The sequence below is a fragment of the Nomascus leucogenys genome, chromosome 2 (assembly GCF_006542625.1).
Source record: "Nomascus leucogenys isolate Asia chromosome 2, Asia_NLE_v1, whole genome shotgun sequence".
Lineage (NCBI taxonomy): Eukaryota > Metazoa > Chordata > Mammalia > Primates > Hylobatidae > Nomascus > Nomascus leucogenys.
This window is the reverse complement of record NC_044382.1, coordinates 23,827,023-23,852,034: the sequence shown is the minus strand read 5'-3', so window position 1 is coordinate 23,852,034 and position 25,012 is coordinate 23,827,023. Positions and strand designations below refer to the sequence as shown.

The window sequence follows — 25,012 nt, the reverse complement described above, 5'->3', positions numbered from 1 at the left end:
AATCTATTAATATATACTAACATATATACATATGTAGGCTATGACTTGATAAAATCTAGAGAAAATATGCAGCAAACTAATAACACTGGTTATTGAATGATGAAATTTTAGGGGAAAACTTCATTTTTTTTTTCTTTCTTTTTTGAGATAGGGTGTGCTCTGTCACCCAGACTAGGGTGAAGTGGTACAAATATAGCTCACTGCAGCCTCAAACTCCTAGTATCAGATGATCCTCCCAGCTCAGCCTCCCAAGTAGCTGGGACTACAGGCGTGCACCTCTAACCCGGCAAATTTGTTTTTTATTTTCAATTTTTTGTAGAGACGGAGCCTCACTGTTTAACAGGCTGGTCTCAAAATCCTGGCCACAAGTAATCTTCTCGTTGTGGCCTCCTAAAGTGCCAGGATTACAAGTGTGAGCAACTGTGCCTGGCCAACTTCATTTTCTGTTACCATTTCTGTCATGTTTGAAAGAATTTTAAAATAAGATGAATCTATTACTTTTGAAACAGAAAAAGTAGTAAGAATAATACTTATTTTATTATAATGTCAAAAATAAAGTAAAAAGTAACAAAGATTAGAATGGAAAGTAGCTGAACAAACGATATCATCCCCAGTATGAAAGAAACCAAAGTTACCTATGACAGTCTTCAGGTTGTGCACATAAATGACTGCATTGTTGGAGCCAGAGGCCATCAGATAGCTCAGTTCTGGCTGGCTGCCATGCTCATGATGCCAGCTAATGGTATTCACAAGCTTGTGATGCTGTTGGATAGTACAGATCAGTTTCAGGTTGGGAACCTGAAATATTTCTATTGATCTGGAATAAGAAACACATCAAAACAAGAAAGATGGATGATCAAATTACAAGTTACAATGCAAATAGTAGCTCCCTCATTCCATCAGTCAAGGAAAGATGAGGTGGAAAAGGATAACCTTTTCTATCACTGCAAAGGTCATTCTCTCATAAAAAATCAAGTATCAAAAGTTATTCTCCAAAAAGTATATTTAGCTTTTAAAAATTCTAGCAATATCCTAACAATACTTTTCTTAAAAAAATTAATTTTTAAAAATTTTAACTTTCCACACTACCTCAGTGTAACAATCTCCTAGCATTCTAACAATGCTTGATAAAATTGTGTTCATCAGGCATTAATGACAAATGATGATAGGGAGAAGCTAAAATAATTAACAGATCAATGGCTGAATTAGGACTGTGTTACTATGATTAACACTGGTCAGGACATAGACCTAAAAAGCATTTCTGACTAGGCTTACTTTAAAAAAATGGAGATTTAGGCAGTTCAACATAGGAGGTGACCATTTTGTGAGGCACAAGACAGCCAAAATACAGTGTAGCCAAATACTCTCAATGGGCTGAAAGTATCTAAATAATTCTGTAGTTCTCAAAGACACAAGGTGCTTCTGGATCAGCGGAGGATATCAAGAATAAATCAAAATACCAAATACAACTGGGCCTCCCCAGCTAACATTACAGATGGCATTAGTCAGCTTGTGATCAAATATATGTGCAATTGCAAATTTTTTATCTTAAAGAAGCAAATACATACCCATCTTCATTGCCAAGAGCCATGATTTTGCCATCTGCTTTCCAACTTATCTCTGTGTGTACAGGCAATTTGTACTAGAAAGCAAAACAAACCAATCTGACTATATACATATCTCACAAATCAGCAATGACAGCATGAGAAAAAAAAATCCCTAGAGTTTAAAAACGTTTTAATTACACAACAGCTATTCTTGTAAATAATCTACATAATTAGTCAAAGGATTACTAAGAACACGCATTCTAATTCTCATTTCCTAACTGGGCCAAAAAACAAAACAAAAAAACCCCCAAGGCTAATAAGTACTAAATGTTTACAATGCTTAACCTTGTGAAATATATACTTAATTAAACTGATCTGTGCCCATCAGCTTGGACAACGTGGGGACCATGGGTCCTTAAAGAAAGCTATATACACTCTCCTTGTTTTCTATCCCTTCAAAGCTTCTTTCCCTGAACCATTTCCCTCCCATATCTATATGCTGGTATTTCCCAAGGCTGCCTGGGCCCTCTTCTCTTGTTAATTGTCTCTTTAGCCCACCTCATACATGCCCACAGCTTCTTCATCTATCATTATTGTGAAGGGATTCAAAATTTCTATTCCCAGCTCAGACTCCTAGTATGAACCTCTGATCCATACATTCAAGTGCCAATAAATTAGAAGTCTTAGGAACAGGAATTTTGTCTCTTTTATTCATTGCTGAATGTTAATGTTTAGATAAAATTAAGAAAATGAGGGAAAATAATCAACAATATAATCCAATTTATAACTAAATGTTACTTTTATACTGGCCATAAAAGTAATGAGCAATAATATAAAAATGCTCATTTGGGTTGGGCATGGTGGCTCATGCCTATAATCAGTATTTTGGGAGGCCAAGCTGGGTGGATCACTTGAGGCCAAGAGTCCGACACCACAGCCTGGCCAACATGGTGAAACCCTGCCTCTACTAAAGACATAAAAATTAGCCAGTCTTGGCACGTGCCTGTAATCCCAGCTACTCAGGTGGCTGAGACATGAGAATCACTTGAATCCGGGAGGTGGAGGCTGCAGTGAGCTGAGATTGCACCACCGCACTCCAGCCTGGGCGACAGAACAAGGCTCTGTGTCAAAAAATACATAAGTAAATAAATAAAAATACTCATTTGAAAGGGTAAGGAGGCCAAGGCAGGTGGATCACTTGAGCTCAGAAGTTCAAAACCAGCCTGGCCAATGTGGTGAAACCCCATCTCTACTTAAAAATACAAAAATTAGCTGGGCATGGTGGCCCATGCCTGCAGTCCCAGATACTTGGGAGGCTGAGGCAGGAGAATCTCATGAACCTAGGAGGCCGGAGGTTGCAGTAAGCCGAGATCACGCCACTGCACTTCAGCCTGAGCGACAGAGTGAGACTCTGTCACAAAAAAAAAGGTAAGGAAATAAGGAAATCTCAACATTTAAGGTATGACTTTAAAAAGACAGTTCTGGCACATATTGATAGAATGATAACACAAATGTAATTAAACGTGGGAATCTGGGTAAAGGATATAAGCAAATTATGTGTATTATTTTTGTAGCTTTGTGTAAATCTAGAATCATTTTACTAGAAAAACAAAATGACAATTTTGTCTTGAGTAAAACATCATGCAGTTGCATTTGGACACTATATTATTGTTATTTTTACCACAGCATCACTTTGGTGAAAGTGGTTGGCCTGAAAAGGATGCTTTATACATAACACCTGAAAGTTTGTAATAAATCATTGTTGCAATTGAGACAAACCTTTTTTTTTCAGTAGTTCTTTTTTGGCTTTTTTATTTTTTTGCCTCATACTCACTGTCTGAGAGGTACCTCTTTGTTATATTCAAGGATAAAGACTCCTAAGATATATGTTATAACTCACAAATTCATGCACAGCCTTATAAGAACATTTAAGAAATCTGACTTAGTATGATGATGGTAATCTCCAGTAACAGCATTTATTTTGCAAGATGGGAAACACAGAGGGATCTGTGATACAGAAAGAAAAGACTTTAGGACCACAAGAACTCACTTTGATTGAATTGGTGTCCCTGATGAGTTTGTTGATGTCAAAGGCTTCTCCACTAAGCTTCCAGGGGTTATGCTGTAAGACAATCCCTTCTCCTCCACAGCTGTATAAAGCAAGGGAAGGTCTGTCTCCTTCTCCTACTGTATGAAATAAGAAAAGAAACTTACCAGTTTTGTACTTCACCAGCTTAACTATTTGTTGCTATAGTATGACCATATCATACTACATAGTTGTTTTAAAAGAACTATGTATTTGAAACATTCTAATACATTGGAATAAAATCACTGTTCTTTCCATCTGAACACAGTTGTTGGGAGCAGAAGTAAAAAAACTATACTACTGTAATTCTAGGTTAATTTATGTGATGCAACATATTTGCTTTAAATATTCTTCTGGTATTCATAATAACAGGGGTTCAAAAGCTGGGATCAAAAAACATACATGTTCTCAAAGGCTTCTGAGAATTTGCTTTTTCTTCCAGAAATTAGTACTCTTTGGGAATTACATAGCACAGTAGGACTTTCTATGTCTTGTAACAAAGAGATGTCGTCAAAGCAGTGATGTCCTTAGTATCACAGCAATCTTCTTGTTAATTTTTAAGAAGCAAACAGTAATTCTCGTGGGTTTCTATAAGAGCAGGTTTTACTTTTACCACTGGTAGATTACAAATCAAATACCCAGTAAACATCTGTTGAATAAATGAACTACAAATTCCAATGCTACTTGAGTTCTGATAAATCTACTTATCCTCTCTATGCAATGCAATTCCTATAGAAATTTACAGATGTTTCATCATAGATGATAAAGAAAAGTTTATCAGAGACTTTTGATGAATACACTCATTTAAAAAGCTAATAGAAAAGACTCATTACTCTAGGAATAAGAAAAAGACAAGGCTGAGGGGCTAGAAGAGGGAAAGGAGCAGAATACTGAATCAAAGGCAAGAGATCATTTCAGAAACTCTAAGTTTGCTTTTCCTGTGGGTGAAAACAGATATTATTCCATTAATATACTGAAGTATCATTCTAATTCTGATAAAATTAAAAAGAGACAGCAAGTTTTAGTGAGGAATATTAGACTGGGTATCAGGACCCAGCATGATAACTGTACATACAATGAAAAATTTCAGATCAAATAGAAGAAACAATGCTTTAGTGAGTTTGGGGAAGCTTATTATGGGTAAATGGTTTCTCCCAGGAATTGTGATTTATCGTCTGCCACTACTATCTTCATGAACCCCTGGAGACATAAGTAGCCCACATAAGCAGTCAGTGCACTAGACCATTTATGACTCTTTCCATCTTTAATATTTTAGGATTAAACTGAAGGAAGAATACTCTCATATTTGTTACGGAATTGTTCAGATACTTACCAAGTGACATGGGGGTTACTGGTGGCCCCCAGGCTAAAGTATATACAGTCTTCTTATGATATGTGCTAGAAATCTGTGGAGGCCTTTGGAAGAGTGGGGAGAGAGAACAAACAGATTTAAACAAAAAGGCATAGTGTAGAACAGACCATCTTTTTCTAAAAGGTCCCCATTATAAACATAACTACTAATAATTGGAGAAAAATAATTCAATAATATCTTGCTCCAAATAGTTGACCGTAAAGCAGTTAATTATCATATATTTACTACATTTAAATTATATTTAAATATCAAATAATGACATTTACTACCAAAATGATTAAGTCCCAAACATATTTTACCCCCCCGCAAAAATGTTACTCTTACCTATCTAGCCAGAGCATATATTATCACCACCCAAATGTATTCACTTTACAGTCATGTAAAAGATGAGAAGTCATTTTAGACTTACTCTGTGCCATTAACATCACATTTCCTAAACTGAGACAAGATTTCAGGGTAGAGAGATTTTCAGTTTGTGATTGTCTTTTAAAGAAGGCATACTCCTAAGAGTATTTTTGAAGGTTGTTGTGGTAATGATATGTGATGTGTCAGTAAAGAATGCTTAACTTTGTAGGAAAAAACCAGGCAGCATTATTTCTTTTGCCATAAATTATCATACATTCTTTGTATGATTTTAGAATTCCAGAGCCTATGAATAATTAGCAGCTGACTTACTTCCATTTATCTGACAAATTTATAGTGATCATTCTAGAGAATAAATCAAAATTTCTAAAAGAAATTTATATTTTATAAACAGGCTAATTTATACTTCAGCCTATTTATTTTCTTTTTTTCTTTTTTAGAGACGGAGTCTCGCTCTGTCACCCAGGCTGGAGTGCAGTGGCGCGATCTCCTATCACTGCAAGCTCCGCCTCCTGGGTTCACGCCATTCTCCTGCCTCAGCCTCTGGAGTAGCTGGGACTACAGGCACCTGCCACCAAGCCCGGCTAATTTTTTGTACTTTTAGTAGAGACGGAGTTTCACAATGTTAGCCAGGATGGTCTCGATCTCCTGACCTCATGATATGCCCGCGTATGTAGGGGTGGCCTGCCCCTCCATACCTGTGGGTGCTTCTCGTTAGGTGGGATGAAAGACTTGAGAAAAGGAATAAGACACAGAGACAAAGTATAGAGAAGGAAAAGCGGGGCCCAGGGGACCGGTGCTGTGCTTACAGAGGACCCACACCGGCGCCGGCCTCTGAGTTCCCTTAGTATTTATTCATGATTATCTTTACCATCACCGGTGCTGTGCTTTGAAATGTATATGCGAACATCTCCATAAACCTTTTAGCAGTATTGCTTCAGCAAGCCCCACCTTATTCCTAAAGGCGGTTTTCTCCTTTATCTTTAAACAAAGCACATTCTGCACTGCCCAAAATCCTTTTAACCTTAAGTCACCACAGCACATGTCTCTTGCAAGGACAAGGTTGGGGGTAGGGTCACAGATTAACAGCATCTCAAATACAGAACTGAATGGAGTCTCTTGTGTCTACTTCCTTCTATATAGACACAGTAACAGGCTGATCTCTCTTTCTTTTCCCCACACGCGTAGGCCTCCCAAAGTGCTGGGAGCCACTGTGCCCGGCCTACTTTAGCCTATATCTAAAAGAAATAGAATAAGCAGTTCTGGCAAAATGCCTCATAATAGCTCTAGGGCAATACCCACCACTCCCTGGCTATTACATGGCTTTTGTACTGTTAATCTGAATATTCAGCTTATAATAACCAGGATATAATAATGTAATAGAATTAGCAATTTCATGATGATATAGAACTATTTAAGTTTTATTTGATTAAAAACAGTGTACTTCAAATAAATCTTTAAAATAGTTTTTCTTTTTTTTGAGACGGAGTCTTGCTCAGTCGCCCAGGCTGGAGCGCAGTGGCGCAATCTCAGCTCACCGCAACCTCTGCCTCCTGGGTTCAGGCAATTCTCCTACCTCAGCCTCCCGAGTAGCTGAGGATACAGGCGCCCACTACCACGTCCAGCTAATTTTTTGTATTTTTAGTAGAGAGGGGCTTTTACCGTGTTAGCCAGGATGGTCTCAACCTCCTGACCTCAGGATCCGCCCGCCTCAGTCTCCCAAAGTGCTGGGATTAGAGGCGTGAGCCACCGTGCCAGGCCTTAAAATAGTGTTTTTTTTTTTTTTGAGAGTTAAAAAAGGAGAATAGTCAACTGCATATAGGTTCTACATGAGTACTTCAAGAACTGCATATAAAAAGGACAGCTCTGGCCGGGCACGGTGGCTCACATCTGTAATCCCAGCACTTTGGGAGGCTGAGGAGGGTGGATCACCTGAGGTTGGGAGTTCAAGACCAGCCTGACCAACACGGAGAAACCCTGTCTGTCTCTACTAAAGATACAAAATTAGCCAGGTGTGGTGGCACATGCCTGTAATCCCAGCTACTTGGGAGGCTGAGGCAGGAGAATCGCTTGAACCCAGAAGGTGAAGGTTTTGCTGAGCTGAGACTGCACCACTGCACTCCAGCCTGGGCAACAAGACCGAAACTCTGTCTCAAACAAAACAAAACAAAACAAAACAAAACAAAACAAAACAAAACAAAAGGACAGCTCTGCAGTATCATAAATGATTTCCACTCAGAAATGAATGATCTAAGACAGAGGCCAGCCAACCTTTTCTGTAAATATTTCAGGCTTTGTCAGCCATGTGGTCCCTGCCACAATTACTCCACTCTGCTGTGGAAGTATGAAAGCAGCCAGACAGAATGTAAACAAAGGAATGTAGCCAGGTCCCAATAAAATTTTACTTACAGACACTGAAATCTGAATTTTATTTAATCTTCATATGTCATAAAACATTCTTTTGATTTTTCTCCAGCCACTTAAAAAGGTAAAACCATTAATTCATGGACCATGGTTCACCAAAGCCTGGTCTAGAACAGTGTTGTCCAATAAAGTAGCCATTAGTCACGGATGCCTCTTGTGCATTTAAAATGGGGCTAGTGCAACTGAGGAACTGAATTTCTATTTCATTTTAATTACTTTAAGTATAAATAGCCACATGTGGCTACTAAACTGAACCACACAGGTCTGGATTCTAATCAAGCCTCTAGAGCAGCAGTGTACAAAAATAAACAATGTAAGCCACAAAGATGAACTGTATATGTAACCTAAAGTTTTCTAGTAGCTGTATTTAAAAAAAGCAAAAGAAAAAAGTGAAATTTTAATAATGTATTTTTTGTTGTTGTTTTTTTTTTTTTGGTTGAGATGGAGTCTTGCTCTGTCGCCCAGGCTGGAGTGCAGTGGCATAATCTCGGCTCACTGCAAGCTCCGCCTCCTGGGTTCACGCCATTCTCCTGCCTCAGCCTGCCGAGTCGCTGGGACTACAGCCGCCCGCCACCACGCCCAGCTAATTTTTTTGTATTTTTAGTAAAGACGGGGTTTCACTGTGTTAGCCAGGATGGTCTCGATCTCCTGACCTCGTGATCCACCCGCCTTGGCCTCCCAAAGTGCTGGGATTACAGGCGTGAGCCACCACGCCCGGCCTATAATGTATTTTATTTAACTCAGCACACTGAAAGTATCATTTAAAATATAATCAAAATAATTATTGAGATTTTAAATTTTCTTTAAATATTAAGACTCGGAACTCTGGTGTGTATTTTACATTTACAGCACATCTCAGTTTGGACTTGGCACCTTTCAAGTGCTCAGTAATCACCTGTGGCTAATGACTACTGTAGTGGAGAATATAGTTCTAGACATAACTTCTAGTTCATACGAAACATAGGGAACAGGGAAATGAGTTAGAAGCTACCACAAGGAGATAAGTGACAAGTCCAAAATGTGGAAGAGTCTACCAAACAACTGATTTGTAGTCTTCAAATTGAAAAGGCAACATTATGAAAAGGAAAGTGAAGGATTATTCTAGAGCAGGGGTGTCCAAACTTTTGGCTCCCCTGGGCCACAATGGAAGAAGAATCACCCACTTCTTACTTGTTGGAGTAGGTGTCATACAATCCCACTTTTCCATCATCCGTTCCAAAAGCTAAGCAACCTTCCTTGGTTGGGTGCCAACACAGCTACAAAAAAAGAGTTTCCAAGTGAGAATATAAGAAGTGGGGCATATAGTTAAAGGAATCCTTACATTACCCTTTAAGCATCCAAAGGGAAAACTTTCTTGCTCTGATTTCTTCATTATTTAAAGGCGAAAAAGGGTATTAAAAACAAAGTCAATGTCATCTGTAATCTTTCATCCAAAAAACCAACTACAGATGTTGTATCTCTCTTTCCAGACATTTTTCTGAATAAACTTATACACAACTGAAAAAACCAAATGAGTTCAAATACATAAATGATGTGCATTATACACTGTCAAGTTGGAATAAGAGATTCTGGAAGAATTTAGAAAATACAGTTCTATTAATATTACATAGTTTACAAAATTTGAAAAGATAGATCATAAACTGTCCACAGTGGTTCTCTGGATTATTCAAGTAGGGGACTGGAGTGGAGGGTAGGGTAGGAAAAAAATGTTTCCTTTCTCTATTTTTGTGCTGTTTTATTTTCTTTTTAAACCATAAAAATTTATTACCTTTAGATTCAATAGCCAAAAGAAAGGTACCATTTTAGAGAAAACCAAAAAAATTACACATACTGTTTTGTAATCTGCTTTCCATGTTTTGTAACTGACATTTTTCATAAATCATTTATATACCTTTCCACATCAAGGAAGAAAGAATCTACATTATCATTTTCAATAATTTGATGCCATTCCAACATGTGGTTATCTTATAACTTAATGTATTTTCTATGAATATACAGTCAGGCTGTTTCTAACTTCTTACTATTTGAAAAAAATGCTGAGATGAACAGAGCCTTAATAAATTTAAACTCTGGAGGATAATGGGTTTGGTTACAGGATCCTTCTGCTTTCCTAGTTTCAAACTTCATTGAAAATACTTTAAAACTTTTGATTCTCAACAGAGCTCATTTAAATGAACAGGCATAAAAGATAATTATTTGGAAAAAAAAGTTCAAAACAAGCTCAAAAAAAGAATCCTTACCGCTGTAACCTTGGACTTGACACCTTGCCAAAAATTTTTCACATCGTAGTTGTTCTTTATGGAGAGTGTATTCCACACACGGATCATGCTATCCCCAACACCTATGGCCAAAGAGCCTATATCCACAGAAGAGAAAGCCAGGCTGTATGCAAACCCACCAAGGGAAGGCAGGGTCCAGCAGCACTCCAGGGTGGCCATGTCCCAACATTTTACCTGCAAAGATTAATGGTAAGGGCCTAAACATAAAAAAGAACAGAGAAATAGGAATAAAAAACCTGATAGGTCAAATGGGATAGGCTCAAAGACTGGGTAAGGATAATGTACGTCTTCCAGTAGGAATTGAAGAAAGCACTGCTAAGAAAAAAAAACAGTAATAAATTATGTTGCTTAAAGGGATCTTAAAATATATTTATTCCCAAAGATGTCAAGTGAATTCAGGGTTACACAATGAATAAACCAGAACCCACACCGCCTGTCTCCAAGTTTGGTGGTCTTTCTGTCCTATTATAGCACTGGTAACCCCCTCATTTGGCAAACTCTAAGGAAGAAAATGGCCTCAGCACAGTAGAAAACTCAAAGAACTGCTCTCTCAAAAGGCAAAACACCTTATCATACCCAGGGAAGGAGAAATGGTAAGTTTTTAATCATCACTTGTTTAAGAGACAGGCTAGGGAGAAAATGAAGTCTACCAAATAAGCCTAGCTTAACTGCAAAACAGTAAGGTAACAGGCTTTCAAATAAAGTCGATTCTCTCTGAAAGATTTCTATTCTGCTACATAAACTACAAACCAGGATAAACCATAGCATGAGGACCTAACACAGGGGTGTCCAATCTTTTGGCTTTCTGGGGCCACATTGGAAGCAGAATTGTCTTGGGCCACACAAAAAATACACTAACACTAGGCCAGGCACCGTGGCTCACGCCTGTAATCCCAGCACTTTGGGAGGCTGAGGCGGGCGGATTACAAGGTCAGGAGATCGAGGCCATCCTGGCCAACACAGTGAAACTCCGTCTCTAGTAAAAATACAAAAAAAAAAAAAAAAATTAGCCAGGCGTAGGTGGTACACGCCTGTAGTCCTAGCTACTCAGAAGGCTGAGGCAGGAGAATGGCGTAAAACCGGGGAGGTGGAGCTTGCAGTGAGCCGAGATCACGCCACTGCACTCCAGCCTGGGAGACAGAGCAAGACACTGTCTCAGAAAAAAAAAAACACTAACACTAACAACAGCTGATGAGCTTAAAACCATCCTGAGCCGTGGGTTGGACAAGCTTGACCTAATACATCCTTCCCTGGGCAAAACTACCCTTCCTTATTATGTCTGCTTTAACAAAAAACTATTTTGGTGGGTCTTCACATTCTCCTTACATGTGAGCTATTGATATATTCAGTGCTGATCTGTAGCAATAAGTGTGAAATTGGAGTCAGGGGTGGAGTATTACGACTTGACAGGTGCTTTGAAAAAGCCCTCTCATCCCACCCAAGTTGTAAACTGCTGCTCTACAATGCTGAGTGAAAATAAGCATTCTTACATCTCTATCCATTGATGTAGAAAGTAATAGCTGTTTGTCATCCTCTGTTTGTAAAGGACATAAATTAAACACAATTCTTGAATGATTTTGCCCTTCTGATGAGGCACTGAAGAGGGTGTATTTCCGTCTCCAAGATTGAGTGAGATCCCATTGCAACAGTTCACCTCTGTGAAGGAAAAACATACGCATTAGTTGTTTTACAAACAATCTGAAAACAAGTGACTGTTGAGACAGAGTCTGGGCTCACAGCTGCAAAATGATTTGTTGTCTTTTAAGGAGAGAAAAATTGCATATTCTGAAAATATGCACAAAATATCTCTGGGAAGGCTGGGTGCAGCAGTTCACATCTGTAATCTCAGCACTCTAGGAGGCCAAGGCAGGAGGATCGCTTGAAGCCCAGATCTCAAGACCAGCCTGGGCAACAAAGTGAGACCATCTCTACAAACAATTAAAAAATTAGTTGGGCATGGTGGTGGTCACCTATGGTCCCAGTTACTTGGGAGGCTGAGGTGGGAGAATTGCTTGAGCCCAGGAGGTTGAGGCTGCAGTGAGCTGTGTTTGCACCACTGCACTCCAGCCTGGGTGACAGAGCAAGACCCTGTTTCAAAAAAGTCTAATCACAGAAAGGGGAACCAAGTAGCTAGGGAAGACAGAAGGACAGTTTCTTATATACTTGCATTCTTCTTGAACCATGTGAGTATATTGGACTACCCTTTAAACAGATTTATCTCTAGCCACTAGAAGTAGGTAGTCAATGAACTTTGTTTACTGAATGGGCATAGCAATCCAACCTAAGAGAAAATATTATAACCATCTCCCCTTTCTACACTTGAAGTGATTGAAGCTGAGAAAAGTAAAGGGTCTTGCTCATGAACACAAGGCAGTAAGTGACAAAGTGATTCTGAAATTTAGTTCTGACTTCAGAGTCCATATTCCTAACTGCCGGACTATACTTATTTGATCTTTTCACAGCTCTGTTAGTAGACAATACAGGCATTAGTCTCATAATTTTTCCATTTCAAATGGCCCATCATAATGCAAGCCTTGGCCATTACTTTCTCCATCCTAGGAGGACTTGAGGCCAAATAGAAAAACAAAATATATCTGAGAAAGCATGACCAAAAAAGACTTACCCAAAACAGCTAGATACCAGCTGTGTTGGCTGATTGCTGGGCCAATGGAGTGTCAACCAAAGGCGCTCTTTAACAGTTGGGTCTGTACCCGCTCCTCTTCTCTTCAGAAAGGGCAATTTCAAAATCATCACCCCTGCAGATTAAAAAGAAGCCCAATGGGCACTCAAGACAGTGAAACTACATGCATGAAGTCGCCGGCGGTTCATAATAGTCTGTGCTGTACAAGCTTGTTAGTTTAGTTACTTGGAATTCAGATCTCATTTTCCAATGATTACAATTTTAACCATTATTATGGTTATAATTTTAATCACTATAAATAGTGGTTAATACTAGTCTAGCTACATTTAGGTCAAACAAGCTTCCATAGGCTATCTTGACAATCTCAACGTATTACGAGTATTTTTTTTTTTTTTCGGCCGGGCGCGGTGGCTCATGCCTGTAATCCCAGCACTTTGGGAGGCCGAGGCAGGCGGATCACGAGGTCAGGAGATCAAGACCATCCTGGCTAACATGGTGAAACCCTGTCTCTACTAAAAATACAAAAAAATCAGCCGGGTGTGGTGGCGGGCACCTGTAGTCCCAGCTACTCAGGAGGCTGAGGCAGGAGAATGGCATGAACCCGGGAGGTGGAGCTTGTAGTGAGCTGAGATCATGCCACTGCACTCCAGCCTGGGCCACAGAGCGAGACTCCGCCTCAAAAGAAAAAGTATTTTTTTGTCTGGGAAAATGAGTTCCCAAGTAAAACTGAGAACCTAGCTAGTAACACAGCTGAGTTGTGTACCCAAAAGTATTGCGGTGACATAACTCCAAAGCGAAAAGGACAGAGGTTGGGATTACTATTTCTAGTCGGCAAGAAATCCAACAAAGAAAAATTTGGCAGTCAACATGCTGTGGCTGGGGAGTACCTCCACCTGACATGCTTCTAATCACCGTTTTTTAAGCTGTATTGTGCATCAGAACCACAGGTGGAACTTTAAAAAATACATACGCCAGGGCCTAACTCCTAGAGATTCTGACTCAGTAGATCTGAGGTGGGGTACAAGAACCTACATTTTCCATAGACTCTCCAGCTGATTCTGCTGCACAACCACAACTGAAGGCCATTTTACCAGACACCTCTAAGTCTAGACGTTACCCTCCTGGAGGGATCCTCAGCGTTATGTTCCCACTTGGACTTTTAGCTGCAGTATGCCCAAAAGTAGACTGTAAACCTTAAAAAAGTTCTGTCTTCCCAAATTATGCTATTAGTTACCTACCATTGATGAAGACTGGACGACATTCCAAGCGCTGTGCTACTTGCTTTACATGCATTTGGGCAAATATGATAAAATTATCATGGTTTCAAATAAAATAAAAGTACATCCATGCTCATAGCATATTATTTAGAATAGTAAAACATGGAAGCAACCCAAATGTCCATCAGTGTGTGAGATATGAGTTCTAAATTTCTCTTCAAAGAATCAATATGTCAGTATGTTCAATTATTTGCCTTCTGTTTTTAAACTTTACTTCCTCGTAAAAGCAACCTTTTTCGATTACCTGCTCCATCCTGACTCATCCCGATTACCTGCTCCACCCTGACTCATTCTGATTTCCTGCTCTGCCATAACCATTTTTCCTGCCATAACCATTTTTTCCTGTCAAACCACTTACCCCGGCACTCTCTTTAAATTAGTCAATCAGAATTAGTTTAGCCTGTGTGGTCTAACCCTAGCTGACAGGGGAACGACACAGCAGCAGGGGCCACATGTGTCAGGGATAAGAACCCCTCCCCTCCCTTGTCCAAGTGTGCGCTCACCATTGCTCCCTCTGTAAGGGCGCACCCTTCTATAGAAGTACACTGCCTTGCTGAGAATTAAAAAGAAAGTTTTATATTTGAGTGCTATTTCTTTTGCGGCACCGAAATTTTATTTATAACAAGTGAATGAATGGGTAAGTAAAATGTGGGACATACATACAATGGAATATTATTCAGCCTTAGAAAGGAAGGATATGCTGACATACATTACAACATCAATGAACCTTGGGGATATATGCCAAGTGAAATAAGCCAATCACAAAAAGACATACCATATGTATAATTTCACTCAAAGGAAATACTCAGAGTAGTCAAAATCATAGAGCAGAAAGCAGAATGATGGTTGCCAGGGCCTGAGGGAGGGGGGAATGGAGAGTAGAATTCTGGAGATGGGTGGCTGTGACAGTTGCACAACTTTAGAGTGTACTTCATACCACTTAAATGCACACTTAAAAGTGATAAAGATGGCAAATGTTATATTTTCCACCACAGCTTAAAAAACTGCAAAAAAAAAAAATAAAATAAAATGAAGAAGCCCGCTAGAAAGAGAAAAGCAAGATTTTTACTATAAAGGTTATATTCTATGATATACTATAAATATTCATTATGCCTAGAGTTTCTCTCATATTTTAAACTTAAAGATAAAAGTTCTGTTCAAAGAGACATTTGGGAAAGCTAAATGATTGAGGGGCTCTATAATTTGGATAAAATGAGCTTTTACACATAATTCTACGCTGGGTGTATGTAATTTATTCTGCATTTGTGCATTAAAAGCTCTAACTCTTAAGATCTTTTCCATTCTCCTGGCTTAGGCCATATCATGTTCTAATATTCCTGTTTTTATTACAAATATTTTGTTCTCCATGCCAAACAGTGACCCTTCTATAAAGCAAGAGATCCTTGTCTTCTCCTGGAATGCATCGGAAATACTAATCTCTAAGACCAGATGTTGAGAGAATAGAGACTTCTAGCCCAGGCTCTAATGAGGAAGCAGAATTCTAGACCAAAAAGTGAAGAACCGCTCTCAGATAGATGATACACCCGCAGGGCAATAAGACAGAACAAAAAACCCTCTACTTACACCAGATCAACATAGGTTACATCACAAAAGAACGATCAATCTTACCTCGGCCTCTAGAACAGCTCCAGATTCGAATGGTTTGATCTTTGCTTCCAGTGGCTAAGTAGCAGCCTTTTGTTACTGGAGCTTGTGCTACAGCATTCCCGTTGGTAATTTCAGCTTCTTCTATAAGATAGGTGGCAATTTTGTTTTTAATTTGCATTAAACACACACTAATATAAAAAAATTAGTTTGCAAGAGTTTCCAAAACTTAGCTATCTCTTTCATAGGTCTGAACTATAAAATTTGAAGTTTTAGGTATAATTAAAATGATATAATTCGGCCTGGCACAGTGGCTCATGCCTGTAATCCCAGCACTTTGGGAGGCTGAGGCAGGTGGATCACCTGAGGTCGGGAGTTCAAGACCAGCCTGACCAACATGGAGAAACCTGTCTCTACTGAAAATACAAAATTAGCTGGGTGTGGTGGCGCATGCCTGTAATCCCAGCTACTTAGGAGGCTGAGGCAGGAGAATCGCTTGAACCTGGGAGGCGGAGGTTGCGGTGAGCAGAGATCGCGCTCCACCCTAGGCAACAAAAGCGAAACTCCATCTCCAAAAATAAATAATAAATAAAAGATAAAATGATATAATTGTACCCACTCTGTTCTTCAGGTCTCAAGGGTACTTAACTTTCCCTTAAACCATTTCTACCTGAAGTTTCCTCTTGGTTTATAGATAAACAATCTTCACCAGGCAGGGGACACCAGGCTATGGAGTGGATTTCATCATCATGGCCTCGAAGCCTATGAATAACTTCTCCTTTCTTACTGATGTCAATTATCACCACTATGCCATCCTTGTAGCTAAAAAACAAGAGTTAGAAATATTACTAAAAAAATGAAGAGAGAACAGAGTCTCTAGTAAACATTTTGGCTTAGAGTTACCATTGGTGCATTCCTTAAAGTTAGGTGCATTTGGGGTGGCGGAGGAGGGAAGAGGAAAAAAACAATTTTGTTTTTTCCTTTTTTTAAAGTGCTCACCTTATGCCTCCTGGTTTTGTTAAAACCCTTCTCTCTATGATCAAACTCTTGGCACTAGGTAATACTATGTATGTTGCCTGGTACAAAACTCACAGTGGACCATGATTTTGTTCTAAGGGAACTTTCATAGTTTTTGCAAGGGTCCAGCAACTGTTCTTCTTTTTTCCCTCTCTGTTGCCCAGGCTGGGGTGCAGTGGCACAATCACCACTTACTGCAGCCTTGACTTCCCAGGCTCAAGCAATCCTCCCACCTCAACCTCCCAGAGTAGCTGGGACTAAAGGTATGTGCCATGCCCAGCTAATTTTTGTATTTTTTTGTAGAGATGAGGGTTCACCATGTTGCTCATGGCTGGTCTCGAACTCCTGGGCTCAAGCAATCTACCTGTGTTGGCCTCCCAAAGTGAAGGGATTATAGACGTGAGCCACCACACCCGGCCAACTCTTCTAATTAGAGATAATTTTGTCCTAGTGCACTGGAAAATAATCTTTTTTATAAGTGATACTACTTTTTAAACTGTGAACTTAACAAAAGTTGCAGAATTCTACACTCTAGACCTGCATATTCCAAGGCTGTCATTTTATGAATTCAAAATAAACTGAGAAATTCTAATAGCTTTTTAAAAATGAACTACTTCAGATACATAAAAAAAGTAATCTACCACCCTGCCTAAGAAAAATAATTACCAATAGAGCTGAAGTCCTCTGTACATTCCACCTCAATCAAACCTCTCTCCTTGCCAGATCTCTTCTCCTTTTCTTCCTTTACCCAGAGGTCAAACTCTATTTGTGAATTGTGTTATATCATTCCTAGCCTTTCTTTGTATATATTCCTAAATAAGATATAGATTTTGCATATTTTAAAACTGCACATAAATGCTATAATCTATTTTCCTGCAGCTTGTTTTTTTCACTCATTCTGTTTGTAATTCGTCCATGTTGATACACGTAACTCTAGTTCCTGGCCAGTCATTACACTATTGTATTAGTACTGCACTGTGTGAATATATCAAAGTTTATTCATTTTCCTTTTGAAGGGCTTCCATTTTTTACAACAAAAAAATGCTATTAATGTTCATGTACACGTCTAAGACAATTTCAGGTTTGATGCCTAGTAATGGAACTGCCAGGATGTTAAGATATATGCATCTTTATTAGAAAGTACAAAACTGCATTCTACAAAGTGGCTGTACCTATTCACACTTCCTACACATTACAGAATTCGACAGGGAAGAACCCCAGCACAGCTTTATTTATTTATTTATTTTTTAAAAGAAACACTAGAGTATGTCAACCTTTGAAGACCTAGACTTTGAAAACTGCCAAGTAATGCAACCTAATCGCCAACAGATCAAGCTATTTAGAAATTTGAATCAAGCTTTCTGGGAATAATACTATTCTGAAGATCCTCCCCTGACCCCTGCCTACCACCTTTCTGTTCATCCTATCAACCCTACTACAACACTGCTCCCACTTCAAGAGACTGCCGATCCGGTTCCCTTCCATTTTCACTATCACTCACCCACACTTGTCTTTCCATACTTCCCCCCACCCAATGCAGCACAGATTTCATGATCCATCACTATCATTGACTTTTTTTTTTGAGATAGAGTCTCGCTCTGTCGCTCAGGCTGGAGTGCAGTGGTGCAATCTCGTCTCACCACAACCTCCACTGCCCAGGTTCAAGTGATTCTCCTGCCTCACCCTCCTGAGTAGCTGGGATTACAGGTGTGTGCCACCACGTCTAGCTAACTTTTGTTTGTTTGTTTGTTTGAGACAGAGTTTCGCTCTTGTTGCCCAGGCTGGAGTGCAATGGCTCAATCCTGGCTCACCACAACCTCTGCCTCCTGGGTTCAAGTGATTCTCCTGCCTCAGCCTCCCTAGTAGCTGGGATTACAGGCATGCACCACCATGCCTGGCTAATTTTGTATTTTTAGTAGAGACGGGGTTTCTCCATGTTGGTCAGGCTGGTCTCGAACTCCCGACCACAGGTGATTTGCCCACCTCGGCCTCCCAAAGTGCTGGGATTACAGGCGTACACCACCGTGCCTGGCCTAATTTTTTATTTTTAGTAGAGATGGGGCTTCACCATGTTGGCCGGGCTGGTCTTGAACTCCTGACCTCAGGTGATCCACCTGCCTCGGCCTCCCACAGTGCTGGGATTACAGGTGTGAGCCACTGCACCCAGCCTTATCATCAACTTTTAAAAATACCTGTACGCCCCATCTCCTCCCTCAAGTGTACTTACTCCACAAAGCCCCAAACCTGGCTGAATCCAACCATCTCCTTTCTCAAACAGTTTGAGTTTACTTTAAATTTATGGCCACGATTCTTTGTTTGCCACTCAACAGTGAACACTGGGCCTATAATTTTCCTTAGTACATTCATTTTCCTATTCTCTTTGACCATTTTCATACCTTCTTCGCATATCCGGTTTCAACCCCATGATGAACTTGACTCTACCACTCTGACTTATGCTTCACTGAGAAAATCAGAAATCCCAGAATGGTACACCTTTTTCTTCCAAACACATCTACAAATCTACTTGCACCTATTTCTATATTCCCAGCTGTTCTTTCTTCTTGTCATCTGAATCCAATCCCCTCTTGACTTTTCAGCAATACCCCTACATTTATCATAGTTTACTCCTGCAACAAGCTCTTCCTCTTTTCAAGCCTTACTTCCACCAGCATAAAAACAGGTCCCTGGTATTTCCCATTTAATACTCCCTTGACCCCATCTATCCCCTCTGGCTTCATGTCTATGCACATTTTTACAACAAACTTTGTGAAAGAGTTGTTGTCTCTTTGTATATCTCTATTGTCTTAGTCCCCAGTCTTTCAAATTCACTCCAATCAGAATTTCTCCTTCAACATTCTAGGGAAATTGCTTAAGTCTTCAAATTAGAGAAAATAGACATCTTTCAGTGAGAAGTACATGAAATGGTGAAGGAAAGGGGGATGTGTATTCAGGCAGCTCATGTGAAACAACCTTGGTGATCAACGAGGAAACAGATCCCAATGCCATATCACTTTCCCAATCTAAAGGGAGGGCTCAGAACTAGAGAGACCCAGCAAAGTCATCTGACACCTAGGAGTTCATGTTATATCAACGGGCAGTAGAGAAAGCGAAAAAGGTGAAAGAGGACATTTCCTACGTGTAAAGGTTGACTGGAGGAGTTAGACCCGAAGAACGAAGAAAGTACAGTACCATGGAAACCAAGGAAACAAAAACGGAGTGGCAGAGACAGTAAGGACCTAGAGGAATAAATGATGCCAAGGGCTCAGGGGGAGTGGTTAACAGCTGTAGATGGTTTCCTTTGAGGAATAAAAGGACAGAAGAAGGTAAAGAAAATGCAAAACACGATCATAAACAAACAAAAATCATTAATACAGATGGCACAGTACTTACCCAATGGCTACTAAATCTTCATGATGAGGTGAACAAGTAAGACAGAAAATTGTCCTGGGTTCTATAAAGAGGTGCTGGCTATCATTTCTGTTAAACCAGTAACAGAAAACTACTCCTTTTTCATCCCCAGATACTAGTAAGTCCTTTACTCGAGGAGACCAATGTAATGTTGATATCGTATGCTTTAAAACAAAACAAAAATTTGTTATTGTCAATGCTGAAGTTTTAGCTAATTTTTTTTTTTTTTTTTTTTTTTTGAGACGGAGTCTCGTTCTGTCCCCCAGGCTGGAGTGCAGTGGCGCAATCTCGGCTCACTGCAAGCTCCGCCTCCCGGGTTGACGCCATTCTCCTGCCTCAGCCTCTCCGAGTAGCTGGGACTACAGGCGCCCGGCCGTTCTACTTAATTTTTAACTTGTATCACAAACCAGCATAATGCTACATATATACATTAAAAGTAGTTAATATGGCAGGGCACGGTGGCTCACGCCTGTAATCCCAGCACTTTGGGAGGCCGAGGCGGGTGGATCACGAGGTCAGGACATCGATTCCATCCTGGCTAACACGGTGAAACCCCGTCTCTACTAAAAATACAAAAAATTAGCCGGGCGTGGTGGCAGGCGCCTGTGGTCCCAGCTACTCCGGAGGCTGAGGCAGGAGAATGGCGTGAACCCGGGAGGTGGAGCTTGCAGTGAGCCGAGATCGCGCCACTGCACTCCAGCCTGGGCGACAGAGCGAGACTCCGTCTCAAAAAAATAAATAAATAAAAATTAAAATAGAAGTAGTTAATACTTATTAGTAGTACTTGTATAGCAACACGATATTAACAAAATGGTGGGAAGATTTAGACTACTGGAGATCAAATAATCATTAAAAATTTTTTAAATAGCTTAATGCAAAGTTCTTATTAAGCAGGTCTTTTCCTTTGCTCTCTCAAAAGGCAGGTACATCAAGTAACTATCTAGCTTAGAAATGAGTTTCATTCACTCATTTACAGTCTATATCAGGAGTCCATTTGTATCAATAACCGGAGGGTAATTGTTTTAGACCTTGTGGGCCATACCATGCCTGTTGCAAACTACTCAACTCTTGTAGCATGAAAGCAGTCATAGACAATACTTAAATGAATTAGTGTGGTTGTATTCTAATAAAACCTATTTGCAAAAATAGGCACAGAGCAGTTTGCCAACCTCTGGTTTGTATGTATCTCCTTTCAAAAAAAGTTGAGACATCTTACAACATAGTTTCTTATCTAGTTAATGAACACAATTACAAGTTACTTTGCACAGATGAGCTAGCAAAACTAGCCTGCAACAGAAGAACCCTCAGCACAGATAGATAAAAACGGTTTGAGAAACCAGTAAGCCATGGTACCTGATGGAGTGCATGTTCTGTCACAACTGTTTTTGTCTCTACATCCCATATTTTCACAGTCCCATCGTCGGAGCTGGTGGCACAGAGATTGTACTGACCAGGGTGATGAGAAAATGTGAAGCCAGAGACCCTTTCGGTGTGTCCCACCAACTCTCCTATGACTTTAAGCAAAACCAGATGCTAGGTTAATCGAGGTGCTATCCAAGGTTCCTGGCGAATCATACTGTTGTTGGATGATGAGTAAGCAGATGCTTTAGTTACTCAACCCATGGTATAACTGAAACACCGACAGACTTAACAATCAGAATTCCCAAATGCTGATATTGGCTGTGCCACGTGACTTCGAACAAGTCTCTGAGCCTCAGCTTCTCAACTGTGAAATGAATGTTGATATATCTTGCTCTGCTTAGTTCACAGACTGGAAAGCAGCTCAAATAATGTGAAAGTGACTCTTATTTAGATGTGGCCAGAATAAATTATCTGGCATGTCATATCCTAAGGCACAATCAAAGCCTAGTTTGGAGCCTGAAAGCATCTGCTTCAACCCATTCATCTTACAGTAAGGAATGCCACACGTTGCAGGATCTTGCTTAGGACCCCCTTAGGAAGGCTCCCGGGGGTCTGGCGCGCACCGGGCTGGGCGGGAGAGCCATATAAATGGCCGGGACTATACAAGGCTAACTTTTCAGTAAGCAAGCTGCCGCACGTGGAAGCTCCGGGAGGCGGGACCGCTAGGCCACAGCATGGTGTATCATTGGGAGACCAGAAGCAACTCAGCTTAGTGACTGTGGGCTGCCTCTCCTCCCAGCCTGGGCCTCAGTTTCCCTAGCTGTAGAAAACGGGGTGGCTGGAGACGTCCACTCGGCGCCCCTGGGGAGCGTAGAAAGGGCAGTAAGTCTCGGGCCCAAGGGTGGTGAGTTACCTCGAAACGGGGGTGTCCCTGGACTCTCGCCTGCGCCCGGGCCCACGCGGACAAGGAAGACGGAGGTCCGCGCGGCGAAGCCAAAGAGGCCCCCGGGAACGGCATCGCTGCAGCGGGCGCAGTACCAGTTGGGGGAGGGCGGCAGCGTCCGCGGCTCCTGCCCCATAACTACAAGCCGTCAGAGCCAAGAGAAGCTGCCACAGCCAAGAGAAGCTGCCACAGCCGACCGCTCGCAGCCTCACGCTTTAGGTAGGGAGCGGGGCGGGGTGAACTCCGAGCTCCGCCTTCTCGGGCAGTCGCTACGGTGCGCGTCGAGGCCCAGCCAGCACCGCGCGTTCCGTTCCCGCTGCCGCCGGGCTGGGAAGGGCGGGACCACGCGTGCTGAGCTAGCCTTCAGTACCTAGCCCGCGGGAGGCGGTCCGCCCCAACCCTGGCTAGGGTCGGGTGTTGCCTGAACACGGCCCCGAGGTTAAGCATTCTCACTTCCCACAGAAAGGCACAAAATTAGAGGATTAGACTAGTGGAACCACCGCCCCACGCTACCAGTTTATTCTTTGGACCTGTTCAACCACTATCCCGTCTAGCGTTTTTTGAACGCTATGTGCCAGAGAACTTTGCTAGTTGTGGAGGTGTTTTAAAGATATGCACAAGAGGCCGGGTGCGGTGGCTCACGTCTGTAATCCCAGCACTTTGGGAGGCCAAGGCGGGCGGATCACGAGGTCAGGAGTTAAAGACCGGCCTGGTCAACATAGTGAAACCTCGTCTCTACTAAAAATACAAAAATAAAATAAAATAAGAAAATAAGCCGGGCGTGGTGGCAGGCGCCTCTAATCCCAGCTGCTCGGGAGGCTGAGGCAGGAGAATCGCTTGAACCCGGGAGGCGGAAGTTGCTGTGAGCGGAGACCGCGCCACTGCACTCCAGCCTGGAGACAGAGTGAGACTCCATATCAAAAAAAAAAAAAAAAAAAAAGTAAAATGCAACAATCCCTAGACAACCAATACTAGGGAGGCTGAGGCAGGAGAATCGCTTGAACCTGGGAGGCGGAAGTTGCAGTGAGCAGAGATCGCGCCACTGCACTCCAGCCTGGGCGACATTGCGAGACTCCATCTCAAATAAAAACAAAACAAAACAAAAAAAGGTATGCACAAGAGGCCACTTAACAAAAATATTGTTGTACCTGAGTGAGTTAGAGAAAACGCCACACTTTGAGACGAATTAAGAGTCCATTTAGCCGGCAGCCAAGAGATGGCTAACGCTCAAAGTTCTCTCGGCCGGAAGAAGGGGCTAGATTTTCTTTTATACTTTGGTTTAGAAAGGGGAGGGGGGTCTAGTTAAAACAATTTTACAGAAATAAAGTAGGCAAAAAGTTAAAAGGATAAATGGTTACAGGAAAGTAAACAGTTCCAGGTGCAGGGGCTTTAAGACTATTACAAGGTGATAGACTTGGGGCTTTGGGCGTTATCCATCAGATGAATTCCTGGGAATTGCGGATATTGCTTGCCACAGTATCTTATCAGTTAATTGCATTCTTGAATGTGCTGGGAGTCAGCTTGCACAAGTTAAGTCCTTGAGGAAGGGGCTGCCAGTGGAAGAGCCAAGATGGAGTGTGTCTGGCTCTCTTAGCTAAGGGAGAGTCAATTCAGGTGGAAACAAGGCTAGGTGATCAGAGGAAAAAGGGAGAGTCTAAAAACAGGGTTAGTAAAAACAAGGTTGGCCATTACAATATGGAGCCCGGGAGACAGGCTGGTGTGAGCTGTGATCGAGCTACTGCACTCAAGCCTGGGCAAGAGTGAGACCCTGTCTCAAAAAAATAAAACAAACACAAATATGAAAGTACAAATCTGGAATTAAAAAGAGAAAGAACAGTTTCTGCAACTGGGTGGAAATTCTGGCTCTGGGTTCTGGGCACTCAAAGATGACAGAGAAGCAAATTGGAGTGACTCTTGATTTGCTTGATTGAGGGCCAGCTGTGTGAAGGAAGCTGTATGTGGTAAATGGTGTGGAACAAAGTTTCCTTTCAACTCAAAAATGCTGAAATGCTCAGATTCTGCACTACTCGTGTGTTGCTTGTTTGCGTTGGATATCTGACACTCCTGCATATGTAGCAAACCAAAATCTGAATTACCTGTTATTCTAATACAGAGAGGTCAAATACATATATTTGCAGGCGTCTAGGGGAACAAATTTGGAGGCACCTAGCCGTAGATTGATCACTGGTTTGCCAGTTGTTAAGAGGCTTTAACCTATCCTAAATATGTTTCCTCATTTGAAGAAGGAAAATGATAATCCATGCTTTGTTGGATTGTTGTGAGGAATAAATGAGATTTAGTGAAATACCTGCCGGACATAAGGCAGTAAATGCCAGATGAATATAAACTCATTCTTGAAGGTCAACCAGATTAGTAGGGATTAGGACAGCGTACATCATATGTGAACTATTTGCTCTTTAAAAGAGATTTTAGGCTAGGTTTGGTGGCTCATACCTCTAACCCCAGCACTTTGGGAGGCCAAGGAGAGCAGATTGCTTGAGCCCAAGAATTTGAAATCAGCCTGGGCAATTTGGGGAAACTCCTTCTCTATAAAAAATACAAAAATTAGCCGGGCGTGGTGATGTGCGCCTGTAGTCCCAGCTACTTGGGAGGCTGAGGTAACAGGGTGGCTTGAGCCCGGGGTCGAGGCTGCAGTGAGACTAGGTCGTTGCTACCGCACTCCAGCCT

General features: G+C 41.2%; 1 protein-coding gene across 1 annotated transcript in view; it reads right to left on the bottom strand.

The window, feature by feature from the left end:
• The window catches only part of GEMIN5 (gem nuclear organelle associated protein 5), a 51,545-nt gene extending 28,983 nt beyond the window's left edge, over positions 1–22,562 (bottom strand). The window contains exons 1-13 of the mRNA XM_030825980.1: positions 22,295–22,562; positions 21,373–21,533; positions 20,002–20,183; positions 16,265–16,416; positions 15,619–15,738; positions 12,695–12,827; positions 11,562–11,727; positions 10,033–10,245; positions 8,963–9,048; positions 4,967–5,049; positions 3,598–3,734; positions 1,569–1,642; positions 636–817 (exon numbers count right to left, since the gene is read on the bottom strand). Of these exons, the coding sequence (XP_030681840.1) occupies positions 636–817; positions 1,569–1,642; positions 3,598–3,734; positions 4,967–5,049; positions 8,963–9,048; positions 10,033–10,245; positions 11,562–11,727; positions 12,695–12,827; positions 15,619–15,738; positions 16,265–16,416; positions 20,002–20,183; positions 21,373–21,533; positions 22,295–22,460 (1,855 nt within the window). The 5' untranslated portion in view covers positions 22,461–22,562. The remainder of the gene's footprint in view (positions 1–635; positions 818–1,568; positions 1,643–3,597; positions 3,735–4,966; positions 5,050–8,962; positions 9,049–10,032; positions 10,246–11,561; positions 11,728–12,694; positions 12,828–15,618; positions 15,739–16,264; positions 16,417–20,001; positions 20,184–21,372; positions 21,534–22,294) is intronic.
• Between the last annotated feature and the right edge of the window lie 2,450 nt (positions 22,563–25,012).